The 14650-nt window shown below is 45.8% G+C and overlaps 1 protein-coding gene across 1 annotated transcript in view; it reads left to right on the top strand.

Moving 5' to 3' along the window:
* Positions 1–14650, top strand: part of FRMD4A (FERM domain containing 4A) — a 227838-nt gene that overhangs the window by 163519 nt on the left and 49669 nt on the right. The window contains 2 exon segments of the mRNA XM_023762528.1: positions 1535–1673; positions 8030–8171. Of these exon segments, the coding sequence (XP_023618296.1) occupies positions 1535–1673; positions 8030–8171 (281 nt within the window).

Raw genomic sequence — 14650 nt, 5'->3', positions numbered from 1 at the left:
ATTTTCTTCAAGGGAAAATGTGCTATGAGAAAAAAAATTATTCATAGGTCCTGACTACCCCAAGTTTCCTCCAAATTAGATATCTTAATCTTGAGAACACACATTTTCTTCAGACATATACACATCAGAAACCACAGACCCCACCCGCTGTCCCATCACCTTGCCCTACACACACACACACACACACACACACACACACACACACATTTGCATGCAAACACTTTTGTAATAATCTACCATAAAATACACTTCACTGAGGATCATGGACATATACCCTCCTTCCCCCCTCCCTCCCAATGCTGCTGATATGGTGAGTTATGTTGGGACCTGTATTTCCACTTTCATTTTTAAAGTCTGATTTCCATGCGTATATATACTCCATGTCTTCCCCATACATGTACATGTGGAGGCAGGATATTGAAGGGGTTGGCTGGGCTCATTTCTTTCTACCTTTCCTCTCCTGATTTTCTAAGGCCCTGTCTTCCCTATGAATGTATTTGAAATTAATGACAAGCTCTTTCAAGGACCATTGAATTAAAGTAATATAAGCCCTGATCCCCTTAGCACCTCCCACAGGCTGTAGCCTGTGGTGATCAGACCAGAATTTGATCATCCTTCACCATAGGCAGCATTTCCTGCTTAATAAAGGACATTGTCGAAGGCTTTTCCTGTCTCTGAAGTTTGTCTTGGTTCAACACCAGAAGCTGAAGACCAGAAAGGAGACCCGTCTTATCTCAGATAAGGCAGAGGCTTGACCCCATTCTGAACCCAAAGGAGCCAGTAAATAAAAAGATTAGCATTATTCACAAAAGCCAAGATATGGAAACAACTTAAGTGTCTGTTGACAGATGAATGGATAAAGGAATTGTGGTATTTTTACACAATGGAATATTATTCAGCCTTAAAAAAGGAGGTGGTCTTGCTGTTTATAATAATATGGGTGAACCTGAAGGACATTATGCTAAGTGCAATCAACTAGACACAGAAGAACTACATGTTCTCACTTATAAGTAGAATCTAAAGACATGAAGTTCATAGAAGCAGAAAGATGAACTGTGGTTACCAGGAGAGATGGGGAGATGGGGAAATGAGATTTGGTCAAAGGGTACTAAGTTGCAATTAAGGATGAATAAGTCTAGGGATGTAATAGATAGCATGGTGACTATGGTTACTAATACTGTATTGTATAATCTTGGAAATTTTCCAAGGGTAGATTTTAGGTGTTCTCATCACATAGAAAATAGTAACTATGTGAGGATATGGTATGTTCATTAGCTCAGCTGTAGTAATCATTTCCCTGTGGGATGTGTATCAGATTATCTTGTTGTATACATTAGATACACTCTTTATTCATAAAATAAAATAAAAATAAGGCCTTTGGTACTGGTTTCCCAAAGCATGCACATGGGCATGCTCATCTGTCACCTTTACAGCAGGACATTTAGGACCCAGTGGGTTCTCAATAACAGTTTTGACCCATCAGTGGAGTTCGTCATCATAAACATGTTGCCCCTTCTGATCCTTGCTTTCCCAGAGCTTCTGTGACGAGGAGGACGTTTGGGCACAGTGGCATTGCGGTGCACACGTGGTACGCGTGCCCAGCATTAATCAAGTCCATTTGGGCTATGGCTATTAGCCAGCACCAGTTCTACCTGGACAGGAAGCAGAGTAAGGTAAGTCGTTTTTCAGGGCCTGGGAGGAACTCTGCTGTGACAGACTGTCACCAAGCTGAGGGCAAATGAGAGCCCTTGTCTGGGTCTCATTGCTGAGGGATTGAGGATTGGATGGTTGAGGGTGGCACTGTGTCCCTTGCCCTGAGATGTGCACAGATACAGACCTGCCTTTTCAAGACGGCACATTCCTTGCAACTTGATCAAGGGGCTCTGGCCCAACCACAGTTGGTGCTACTCAAGCCATTGAATACAGTCAGGTAGGGCCCTTCTGAGGAATCTGACCGTGCTTTGAACCTCAATAACCTCTTCTAGGAGCAAGCAGTGAAGCCCCTTTTGGTGTTTAAACAGTGGCATATTGTTTTCTTTTCAAGGGGGAAAATAAAGTAACCATTCTCAATTAATAGACACCACCTAACTGTTGTGGATAATTGCTATGAAAACCCTCCAGGCCTATTCAACTGCCAACTCCAGTTTTTTAAAATGCAAAGCTGGAAACATGAAAAAAAAAAAAAAGCAGCAGCCCTGTTTCCCTCAAGGAGACCTGGAGCCTCAGGCCTTGGTAAACAGTCATCCTCGGCGGGAGATTCCGCCCGCTCCAGGGGCACGGGTGCATATTCTGTGGGTGGGAGAGTGACTTCTCCTTGGTTCACACACAGCTTATATCAACACTCTGCCCCCTCTTCCAGCTGTGTCTGCCTGGCTCCCTCCCCCTCCACCGCCCCCCCCACACACACACCCTTGGCAAACCACTCCCATTCATTACCCCTCAGGTGAAGAGCCATTTGGATGTGAGCTTTGCACTTTTCTCAGGATCCTGCTGCCTTGGGTTAGGGCTATGGGGTGAAATACAGAGCTACAAAGCAATGCCAACTTTGGCCCTGGCCTAATCAGTACCACCACCTGTGGGAAGTTTTGTCCCATTGTTTGAGTTCTTGGCAGGGGAGGAGGTGGCAGGATCCTAGGCTTACTGGGCATAAGAGTCATTAGATCGGGGTCCTTTTGCATCCTTTTGGTTCCTCTTTTCCTTATTTTCCACCTGGATGGAGTTGCTCTTTCCCTGGCTTGGGGAGATGCATGGAGGGAGAGAGCTTGGGTAGAGTGGGAGGTAAGAGAAGGATAGTAAGAAAACAGGACAGGAATAAAGAAAGTAATCATTTAAAGTGTAATTCGGTTTCAGATCAATGCCTTTCCCAATGCCTTTCCCAGTCATTGTCTCCTTTGTAACAGCTTTTCTCCTCTACTCAGTCTTCTTCCTGACCCCTCTTTTGTTCACTTTCTGTGGTGAATGGGCATAGGGTAAAGCATTTTTTCTTATTAGGAATTATGAGAGTATTCCACAGCTCTTCTAGTGGTGACGGGCATTGGCATAGGAATTTGAGGACCCATTAGATGAAAAGATACAGGGTCTTCAGTAGATGAATGGATAAAAATGTTGTGGGACATTTACACAATGGAATACTATGCAGCTGTAAAAAAGAGGGATCTCTTACCCTTTGGGACAGCATGGAGGGACCTGGAGACTATTATGCTAAGTGAAATAAGCCAATCTGAAGAAGACAAATATAACATGATCTCAGTTATTTGTGGAATCTAATGAACAGAATGAATTGACTAACAAAATAAGACCCAAAGCATGGAGGTATGGAACAGACTGATGTGGGGTTAGAAGGACAAGAAGAGATAAACTGAAAAACTTATATGCATAGCCCATGGACACGGGCAATAGGGTAGTGAAGACCTGGGGGGTGGGTAGGGGTAAAGAGGGGGAAAAGGGGAGATATCTGTAATACTATCAACAATAAAAAGTATATTAAAAAAAATACAAGACCCAAGTGTTTGACTCATGCTTTAGCTTGAGTCAGTGGGTGGGTGTCATCATTTTGTCCTCCACTGGTAGGAGCTGGAGATCAAAACCTTAGAACACTGAGTCCATCCTCTGTGTTGTTCAGCAATTGAGGGGTGAGGGATAAAGAGTCTGGCAATCCTCCTGAACCCCCCCTGCTAGTTCCTCCTGCAGGCAGAGCCCCCACACTGATACCACAATTTTGAACAGGGGAAAGTGAAAGAGTATTTCATCCTAAGGATCATATATTAGCTGTTTGAACTCTTTTCCTGATCCCCTGCTGTTTTTTGTTTGTTTGTTTGTTTGTTTTGTTCAGATAGTCTCTTGAGTAACTCAGGAAGCTGTTCCTAGGGCTCTAGAGCCACATTCTGAAAGGTGATCTTTGTGCAGGTAGAGAAGCCTCATTCATCAGGCTTACTGGTCAACCCGCTGATGCAATAAGTAAACTTCAAAAAGTAATGATCAAAGAACATGTTAACAAGAGGTTTTTTCAGAGGCCAAACCAAATGCACAGCACTAGGAAAATTTCAGCTGTCCTTCTCAGCAACCCCTGACTAAAAAAAATGCGTACACTCCCAGAGCAGAACTTTCCCGGTAGGCTTTAAATGCACACAGATTCTTCAGAGCCCTTGCACTTCTCATAGGAACCAGTATCCCGCAGGGATAGATTAGGAACAAGTTCCCCCACATGGAAGTCCAAGGACTCTGTTTTCCAGTTCTGTAACCCTGGGCAAGTCTTTCATCATGGCTTTGTTTTCCCCAATTAGAGAACAGGAAAGGAAATTCCTAATTGAAATTGATTGGTCCAAAGACACAATGTTTGTGAAATTGCTTTAGGAGATGTGCTATCTTTTATTATTATCATTATTAATCCAACACACTATTGCCTGACCAACACTTATGGAAAGTTTAAATTCTCTAAAAGTTCCCCAAATTAAATTAGAGATGATAAAACTCCCTGTAGGAGTTACATTGCAACACCCTTTGTTTCTGGAATGTTGTTCTTTATGTAGCTGTGATGTGATTCCTCTTGGTGGGCAGAATGGCCTCTGGAATAGTGAAGGCTGACAGGCTTGGGATGAAGAGCTTCCAGAGAGTTCTGAGCAGCCAGTATTGGCTGGCAAACCATCCATTGCTACACACTCTACTGTATCGGGCCATGCCAACCATTCCTTTCTTTGAAGTGCTTTAGAAAAGCTAGGCCTCCCAAGTGATGCCTATCAAACCCAGATACAAGTGCGGTCTAGTGGGTTGAGTCAGCAGGGGTGGGTAGCCAAGAAGTCTCATGTTCTTTCCCTGGTACTCAGTTATTTTCTCCTTTCAGGGTCATTGTGTAAATCATTTAAGGACATCAATCAATTTCTCTCTCCCTCCCTCCCCCTCTCTCTGTCTTATATACACACCACCACCCCACCAAAGACAGAGTGAAGGGTAAGCTTTATTGCTTGGTTTCCTGTGGCTGATTCAGAATGAGAGGCTGTTCAGGCACCAATTACAATTGGTAACTCGTATGTGCTGACCCCAAAGATCAGAAATGTCGTCAGCTGCATCCCCGCAACCTCTGTAGCCCAGAGCCAGGGAGTGTCTTGTAGACTTCAGAGGAAAACATTTGAAAGTTCAAATTATTTAGAGTAGATATTAGACCTTTTCCTCTGAACTCAGAGTGAAGACTTCTTGCCTTGGCTTTCAATCCAAACATCTATCCTATTTTTTCTCTTCTCCTGAGGCAGTCTGCTAGTCTTCATTCTATCTAGAGCAAAGGCAGAGTGAAAGCATGGTGGGGGACAATTAAACCTTGCTGACAGAATATCAGTAATGACACTTTGTGTGGCAAGACCCTAATAGCAAAATGCTTAGAAGTGTGGAGTTTCTTTCAGGTTGGCCCAAAGGCTTGATTTTGCAAGGAGACAGTCTCCCCATCAGTACTCACTTCCTCTTAGCATTCTCTCTCCACTGGTTCATTCAGCCATTATATTTACATTCTAGAGAGACGCGGTCAGTTCCTACAACTTGTAAGAATTTAGTCTCCCTTAAGAAGGGTCTCTATTGGTCAGTTTTCCATATTTTGTTTTCTGCCTGAAGTTGATGTGTGGCAGGAGTGGAGATGAGGTGGGCACAGGTCTTCCATGTGATTAGTGAGATCCCCAAAATACCAGGTTGAGTCATTAATCAAACCTCATTTAGCAAATCACTGCCAGGCCCTGACTTGGAGCCTATTACTATTCCAACTCCATTGGCCTTTATGTGTATTCTCTAATTTAGTCCTTATCACTACTCTGCGATGTGAGTTTTAAGATCTCCACTTTAAAAGCAGCAATCTGAGGCTCAAAGCTTGAAGACGAAGGTCAAACAGTGATTGACTAGGAAGAGTCAGAATTCCAACTCAGATCTTTCCAAGCCTGGGCCCTTCACCACCATGCTGAACTGGTCTGTGTCTTCATGAGTTATTATTACATCATTGTGGGCGTGGGCTCCTTCTTATTAAAGCGTGGGCACTAGTAAAAGTAGTGCTGAAAGAAAGGAAGTCATAGATTGTGCTTTCTGTGCTGTGGAAGGGAAAAGTCAACCAAATGGGTGCTGTTGATAAGCTGAGGCAACTGAGATGAAAGGCCCTTCCTGCTTCTGCTGCCAGTGGGAATGCTGCGAGGGCCTGGCAGCAGGATTACCTGATGATGAACAAGGAGCCCTGAGCTGAAAGGTGAGCTGGTCCTGAAGGCAGGGACAAAGGTTAAGGTCAAGGAGATGTGGATTGAGAGAATGAGGAAGACACTTCATGGCCGGTGAACAAAAAGTCTCATCATTTCCTCTGTTGCTCAGACTTTTGTTAACATGGGGAAAGCTCTCAGCGGTCAGAAGTCACTGTGTTTCATCAATGTTGGCATTAACATGGAGCCATGGGAAGGACAAGACCACAGGGTTCCGATGTCTCTGCTAGACAGCTGGGGGCACCTGGGCACAGCATGTCACTATGGGAGTTGGCCTGGGTGTACCTTCCCCTCTGTGGCTTCCTTAGCTACTTCCTGCCGGCTCCGCTGGTGTGCGGGAAAGACGCAATTTCACATGTGCCAGGTGTAAATGCACACGAAGTGACTGAAAATCTCCCCTAGTTCCATCCATGTGCATGCTATCACCAAGGGCCACAGAAAGATGTGCATTTACAGCTGATCTCATAAAGTCCATAGTATAGGTAAAGCCCATTGCCTAAGCACTATCACAAAAGTAGATTTCTTGTCCTGACTGGTTTGGCTCAGTGGATAGATCGTCGGCCTGCGGACTGAAGGGTCCGGGTTCGATTCCAGTCAAGGGCATGTACCTTGGTTGCGGGCACATCCCCAGTGGGGGGTGTGCAGGAGGCAGCTGGTCAATGTTTCTCTCTCATCAATGTTTCTAACTCTCTATCCCTCTCCCTTCCTCTCTGTAAAAAATCAATCATATATATATATAATATATATTTTTAAAGTAGATTTCCTGACGAATAGAGAAAAAGCAAACAACCATCAAATACATATACAGGAAATGCTAACCCATGGCATCACCAAAGGTGGTAACTACAGCAGATGACTTGACTCTAAACGGTGACTTTTAGGAATGTGATTGTGACTGCAGAACCCCTTTGATTATTCTCACCTGCTGTGGCTTTTAGCCAAGTGGCCAGCTAATACATGGAACAAGTGGAGTGGAGGGTTAACCAGAGCCTGAAGACTTTTCTCGTACACTTAGGTGTCAAAATAGAAGCAAAGCACCCTGCCAGGCGCTTATTGGTGGGACTGGAGTGTCCAGATGAGCAGCTGTTCTAGAGGCTTTTACACCTGCACACACTTGGTGTTTTAGAGCAGTGGTCGGCAAACTGCGGCTCACGAGCCACATGCGGCTCTTTGGCCCCTTGAGTGTGGCCACGAAGTTTCAATCACACTGTATGTGCGTGCCCGCACGTGGTATTTTGTGGAAGAGCCACACTCAAGGGGCCGCAGTTTGCCGACCACTGGTATAGAGGGACAGAATGCTGTCACTTCACAGTCTTTCAACCTTTCCATGGTCACATGGCTAGCAATTTAAGAGGTTTAAATCACTTAAGAATTTATTTAAATTCCATGATTTTATTTCAGAAAGCTCTTATGTCACTCATAAAGCTGAAATTATTTTCCTTCCTTCTTTGAACACAAAATAGTTATAATCACTACTATTTATTGAGAGCAATGGTCCAGGCAGAGAAGAGGGGAGGGAATGGGAGGAAGGTCTGTTTGCCTGCAAAGTCCCTGCTCTCAAGGACAGTCCAATACAACCTACAGAATAATAAGTTTAGAAAATTCACCACTCATGTCAGCTCCTGAGCCACACCTGCTCCTGCAGAGAGCTTCGGTGATTGGTGAGGGGCCAGGGGACACAAACAAATGCTGCAGGTGGGGAGATGAGTCCCTTTGCTGACTTTCAGGTCTGCAAGCAAGCGCGTGATGACTGTGGTCTCAGCGTGAACAGGTGCCCCTTTATGACCTGGTTGCCTTTCTCATTCTAGTCTAAAATCCATGCCGCACGAAGTCTGAGTGAGATCGCTATCGACCTGACCGAGACAGGCACACTGAAGACCTCCAAGCTGGCCAACATGGGGAGCAAAGGGAAGATCATCAGTGGCAGCAGCGGGAGCCTTCTGTCGTCAGGTAGGCATGGCCTTGGGTTGGGAGCCACCTGAGAACGTGGAGGAAGTTCCTGCTGAAGCCTGGCTTCGGCCCTGGAGGGCCCCAGGGAAGGCGGGGAACCAGCAGCAGCTGGGGAGGCAGCTTGGCAGGCTGGCCAGGAGCTCGCTCTAGTTTGGAGACCCAGGTTTCATGCCAAATGGGAATCTGTGAAAAGTGCCAGAAGTATCAAAGGGTGGGGGAAGAGGAGCGGCAGAGCCAGTCAGGGTGGGAAGGGTGGTTGGTTACCTAAGTGCCTTCGAGCGCCCTCCAGAGCCCTCTGACTGCGACAGCGATGGCTGAGTGTCAGGAGTGGCAGCTCCGGGGACAGCGGTGGGGCTCACTGTGCGTCATTAGAGGAGAATTATACTCAGGCAGGGCTGCAGGTAGGGTCGTGGTGCTGAGTGACGGTACATTGTGTTCCTAGATGAACTTCTTGAAACTTTAAAAAGTCCAAAATACTCTTGCTCATTTGGAAAGGAGGGACTTGCTGTCACTGAGTACAGGAGAGCGATTAAGCGCCTTTTGAAACTGAGAGTCAAAGGATCCAATTCCTCCATCTGTTTCTGCGGGCCCTGGACAAGCCTTTTGTCATTAGATGATGGGAGGGCCAGAAAAGCTCTGAGGGTTCAGATCCAGCTGACTTCGGGAGAAGGGACACCATTCACTAAAGGGTGAGGCAGGAAAAAGAACGGGCTTGAGGAGGGCAGGGAGGGAGAGGGAGGCAGTAATTGTTTGGAAATATTAGTGAAAAGTGTTACTGATGCAGGTCACTCCCCAGGCCACACGGTCTGTCTGATTGTTCTTAGAGACAGTGTGTCCTTGCTTCTGAGCCATGAAAATACAGCAAGAAGTCTTTGACTGACCTCAGTTTCACTTTCTGTAACTGTTTTCTAATGGCTGCACACAACAACAGAATGACACAAAAAAAAGGAAAAGAGACAGGAGGAGGAAGAGCTGAAAGTGATCTAGTTAGCTTCTGGGCAGGTGGGGTCCAGCGAGAGCCAGGACGGGGAGGAGGATGACTGCCCTTCCCGGACTGGGAGGCAGCATTACAGAGGCCCCACACTGGACAGGCCTTTCTTTCTAAGGCCCTGGGAGGACCCCAGCATGTGTTCACATGGCCATGTGTTTTCATCAAATCTGCGAACATAATACGTTCCACATTCTTTTTTCTAAATAGAGCCACCAAAATAACAGAAGTCCAGGCTCACAAAACCTGGATCTGCCTCTGCCAGATCACTGTAGGGTTCACCATAAACCCCTCCCTGCTTCAGGATTTCTAACATTTTTTTTTTATCAACACAATAGGCCAAATCATTATCTCTGAGGCCTAGAGGTTTACAGTAAAGACTTAGAGAATGTGGTCTTCTTTTATCAAAGATAAGGCCATTCAAAACCTAAGCACCTGCCTGGAATTGCAGCCACTCCTAGTCCCCTGCGGAATGGCCAAGGGCAGGTCAGAGCCCACCCCTGTGTTTGTCCTCTAGACTCTCCCGACCCCTGCTAAGACCTAGAGTCTCAGATTCCAGCCTGAACTGACCCACCCAATCTCCTTATTATCCAGCCACAGATGAGCCGCACTCATTCTTCATTCTCAGTGAGGGGGTGCATTTCCGCTGTGGTTGCATATCCATTCGGGAATCTAGGTCCTTTGTGAACATGGCATGGTTATTCCCAGGACAATGGATCATCCAGCTCAGGGCTTCTCAACCTCCCTGTGCTTCCCAACCACTTGGAGGGCGTGTTCAAGGACAGATAACTGGGCTCCAGCTCCAGAATGTTTGATTCCCTTGGTCTAGGGCAGTGGTCGGCAAACTGCAGCTCGTGAGCCACATGAGGCTCTTTGGCCCCTTGAGTGTGGCTCTTCCACAAAACACCACATGCGGGCGCGCATGTACAGTGCGATTGAAACTTCGTGGCCCATGCGCAGAAGTCGGTATTTTGTGGAAGAGCCACACTCAAGGGACCAAAGAGCCGCATGTGGCTCGAGAGCCACAGTTTGCCGACCAGGGGTCTAGGGTGAGCCTGAGAACTTGCATTTCTAATGAGTTCTAACAAGGCCTCAGGTGATGTTGATGCTGCTAGTCAGGTGACCAGACCACACTTGGAGAGCTACTCTTCTGGCTGAAGGAGAGAAAAGCCTGAGGTGGTTGTGCTCAGAATCTCGGGACCAGGTATCGCCTCTTTTAAACCTGTGCCCTGGTCCATCTCCTCAGGTGCCTTTTCTCTGGCAGCCTCCAGTGATACCAAGGCAGTGCCTAACAGCATTTACAAGTGAGGGTATGAGTAGTTTCTGACATGGAACTGACCTCACTCAACCATCAGAAGTGAGATCCAGGCAACTTTAAGGGGAAAAGCAGTTCCTCTCTGTTACTGCCATCACCTTGACATTAACCATCAATCTAGAACAGTGGTTCTCAACCTGTGGGTCGAGACCCCTTTGGGGGTCGAACGACCCTTTCACAGGGGTCGCCTAAGACCGTCGGAAAACACATATATAATTACATATGGTTTTTGTGATTAATCACTATGCTTTAATTATGTTCAATTTGTAACAATGAAATTGGGGGTCACCACAACATGAGGAACTGTATTAAAGGGTCGCGGCATTAGGAAGGTTGAGAACCACTGATCTAGAAGGTAAAGCAAAAGAAAACCTCCCTGCTGAGTCCACCCCCACCCCTAATAGAAGCATCTTTATTCCAAGATGCTGAAGTGATTTTCATGTGTTTGATAACTTGTGATGGAGGCCCCAAGCTAAGCTGTTGTTGTAAGTCGATGGAGTCAGCTAAGGCACCTTGCCCTACCCACTTTCAGTGGCTTCATTTGCGGGCACTGACTCTGCTGCACAGCTAAGCAGGAGGAAGCTGGGCAGAGGAGTCACCTGGGAGGTGTAAGCCTTGCCCCAGGGCAGGCCAGGGAGCGCTTCCAACTCTGCCTCACCCTGCGGTACCCTGCGGTTAGAGACCGAAGAATGGTCCTTGAATGTGAGGCTGAGGCTCCCAGGGGAGGCCCCCTTCTCTTGACTTAGGAAAGACAATAGGGCAATGGAGGGAGAGACCAGCAGGAAACTTCCATCCCTCAACTTAACAAAGGGAGTTTCTAGAACCTGGAGATCTGGTCACCACTCCTTCTGGGCCTGCTGATTGCTGCTTCTCTGTCTTTTCTTGTCCCAGGAGGAAACGCCTTCCCTTGAGGCAAGTCCTTAGAAATTCCTTTTGGAAGGCACCTGCTTCCCAAGCCCCACAATGCAGAAATCTAGGCGAGGCTCCCACCCTGTTCTTTTTGTCCTTTCATGTCCTCTTGCCTAATTGCTTGTTGAAAATGCCTTTAGTCACGTGCTCCCACAGACTGAGAGGGCATTGCTCCTCCAGCACAGCCCTGGTTTTAAACACTTTTTATTACACTTGCCAGACCCTATGTTCTATCTTTTGTTCAGAAAATATGATACATATAACCTACTAGGGGCCCAGTGCATGAATTCGTGCACCTTGAAAGGACCTGTGGGCTGCGGGTGGGGGGGGGGCAGAGGGGGGAGTAAGGGCAGGTCTTGGCCCATCCTCTGTGCCCCCGCCTGGCCCCTCCCGCCGTGGCCCTAGGTCCCCTGTCTGCTGGCAGCCCCACTCGTGCTGCCGCTGCTCCCATGCGCTGACGGTGCCTGCCCCGCTGGCACCTGCTGCCCAGATCACCCCTCAGGAGCAGGGGGAGGTGGAGAAGCCCTCAGGGGTGATCGGGGCTAGTGCCAGGAACTGGCAGCGGTTGCAAGCGGCAGCTGTGGCACAGGCTTCGGGTGCGAGCCGAGCGCCTGGCAGGACTACGGTGCGTGGGAGCAAAGAATTTTCAGTAACCACCAGAGGCTTGCCCCAATGACAGTGACTGGCCTCCCGCCTTGGTCTGGCAACCCCGCTCACCTGCTCCACCATCCCACCGCAGCTGATGCCCGCCATGTTCTGTGCTCTGCCGCTGCCCACCATGTTCCACGCACGCCCCTTGGTGGTCAGCGCACATCATAGTGACTGGTTGTTAGTTGTTTGGTTGTCCCACCGTTTGGTCTATTTGCATATTAGGGTTTAATATATATAGATATCCTATTTGATCAGTTGACTTCTTTCCTTCTACTGCCTCATGCTTTGAAAAAAAAAAGATGGTTCTTAAAAGAATTTTGAGATTATATTTTCTACTTCTAGCCCACTTTCTGACATCTAGTAGGTGCTCAATACACAATTTTTAAAAATTGTTCGCATTATATTCTCATGACTTATTTATATTATAACTGGAAATTTGTACCTTTTGACTCCCTCACCCCTTTCACCAACCCTCTCTGGCAACTACTAATCTGTTCTCTTTCTCTGTTTTAGTTCACTTAGCATAATGCCCATGTTGCTGCAAATGACAAGATTTCATTATTTTTTATGGTTGAATAATATTCCAGTGTGTGTGTGTGTGTGTTCACCACATTTTCTTTCTTTATCTATTCATTCAGTGCTGGACATTTAGCTTGTTTTCATATCTTGGCTATTGTGAATGCTTCTGTGGACATGGGGTGAAGTTGATGGTTTAGTTTTCTTCAGATAAATACCCTGAAATGGAATTGCTGGGTCATATGGAAGTTCCATTTTTAATTCCTTGAGGAACCTCCATGCTGTTTCCACAGTGGCTGCACCAGTTTATCTGTTTCCCACATCAGCAGTGCATCAGTGTTCCCGTTTCTCCACATCCTTGACAACACTTGTTGTTTCTTGTCTTTTTGATAATAGCCATCCTAACAGGTGTGAATGATAGCTCATTGTGGTTTTAATTTGCATTTTCTCACTGACTAATGATGTTGAGTATCTTTTCATGTACCTGTTGGCCATCTGTCTTCTTAGAAAAGTATTCAGATTCTCTGTCCATTTTTAATCAGATTGTTTGTTTTCCTGCATGTATAGGTGGGGATGTTTCAGCACACGTTCAGTCAGGAAACATAGTTATACATACATCATATGTTCAAATATGGTGGCAGATGTCCTTCCCTGGGAGGAGACTTTAGTACCGTAACAAGGGAATAATGAGAACAGTTCCTGAGGAGTCCCTGGAGCCCCTTCAGCTGCTTCAGTGGGTCTCAGGTGATGGTTTCAGCTTGTTCACCCCCTGGTTCTGTAAAATACCCTGGCCTTGTTCCTGAAAAACAGTTCTAGCAATTATCAAAGTTAGGGATTGTGTAGGTATGGATAAACATCTAAGTCTTGGTCTTTCTGTGAAAGTTCCAGCAAGTTACAAGATAGCATTACACTCACTTTATAAATTTTAGAGTCAGATAAGTGGGGTTACAGGTTAATAGTGGCAAAGTTGTAAGCTCTAAACAAAGGTTAATCTGTGCTAGGTTACCTGCTAGGCTCAGGTGTGGATTTGTTTACATTATCAGATATGTGGTTTGCAATTAATTTCTCCCATTCAGTAGGTTGCCTTTTCTTTTTGTTTATGGTTTCCTTTGCTGTGCAGAAGCTTTTCATTTTGTACAGCTTTTTACTTTTGTTGCCTTTGTTTTCACTGTCAAATTCAAAAACACGGTCACCAAGACTGATGTCAATCATACACGATTATTGAAATTAAAATTTTTTCATTGACTTGAGAGAGGAAGAAAGAGAGAGAGAGAGAGATATCAATTTGTTGTTCCATTTATCTATGCATTCATTGGTTGATTATTATATGTGCCCTGACTGGGGATCAAACCCACAACCTTGGTGTATCCGGACGATGATGTAACCAACTGAGCTACCTGGCCAGGCCAGCCAGAAATTAAATATTAAAGAGTACTAGTAAGAATCCTGCATGTGCTTCATTTTAGGAACCGTCTATGTTCCCAGAATATATGGTATATTGGGCCTGCTGAGAACTCTCATATACCTGCCAAGAACTCTCATATACTTGCTGCCAACATTTTTCCTCAAGTTGTACTGTGTCACTTTTGTCATGCTGGTATTAGACCTTTAAAGGTTAATCTTGTCAGATCAGGCTCCTACTGCAAATCATGTCCATTCTTGTTATCTTTCATTCATCCTTCCATCTTTGTCTGCACTCAAATGGTGGTATAACTGAGCCACGTAACACTGTAATATCTCTCTGGTACAAGCATATTTTCTAGCTCCCAAAATTTGGTAGGGACTATACACAGCATTCAAAAAAGTATAGCTCCTCTCCTCACAGAGTTTGCATACTATTTTTGAGTATCTTTTCATGTACCTGTTGGCCATCTGTCTTCGTAGGAAAAGTGTTCAGATAAATGCAGATAAAATATTTCCAAGCTATTCATGACTTTAAAGGTGATTTTCCTTTTGAACGAAGAGCATATGATTACCTCTAAAATTATTGAAGTCCAGTACATGGCATCTGAGATCTAAGATGCTAAAGAAATGATGAGACCTCATTGGTATTATTAAAGAAGTCAAAGGTTCACAGTTATTCATGCCATGAGCCAGCAG

Source organism: Myotis lucifugus, unplaced genomic scaffold, assembly GCF_000147115.1.
Source record: "Myotis lucifugus unplaced genomic scaffold, Myoluc2.0 scaffold_249, whole genome shotgun sequence".
Taxonomy (NCBI): Eukaryota; Metazoa; Chordata; class Mammalia; order Chiroptera; family Vespertilionidae; genus Myotis; species Myotis lucifugus.
This window is presented reverse-complemented; position numbering and strand designations above follow the sequence as displayed.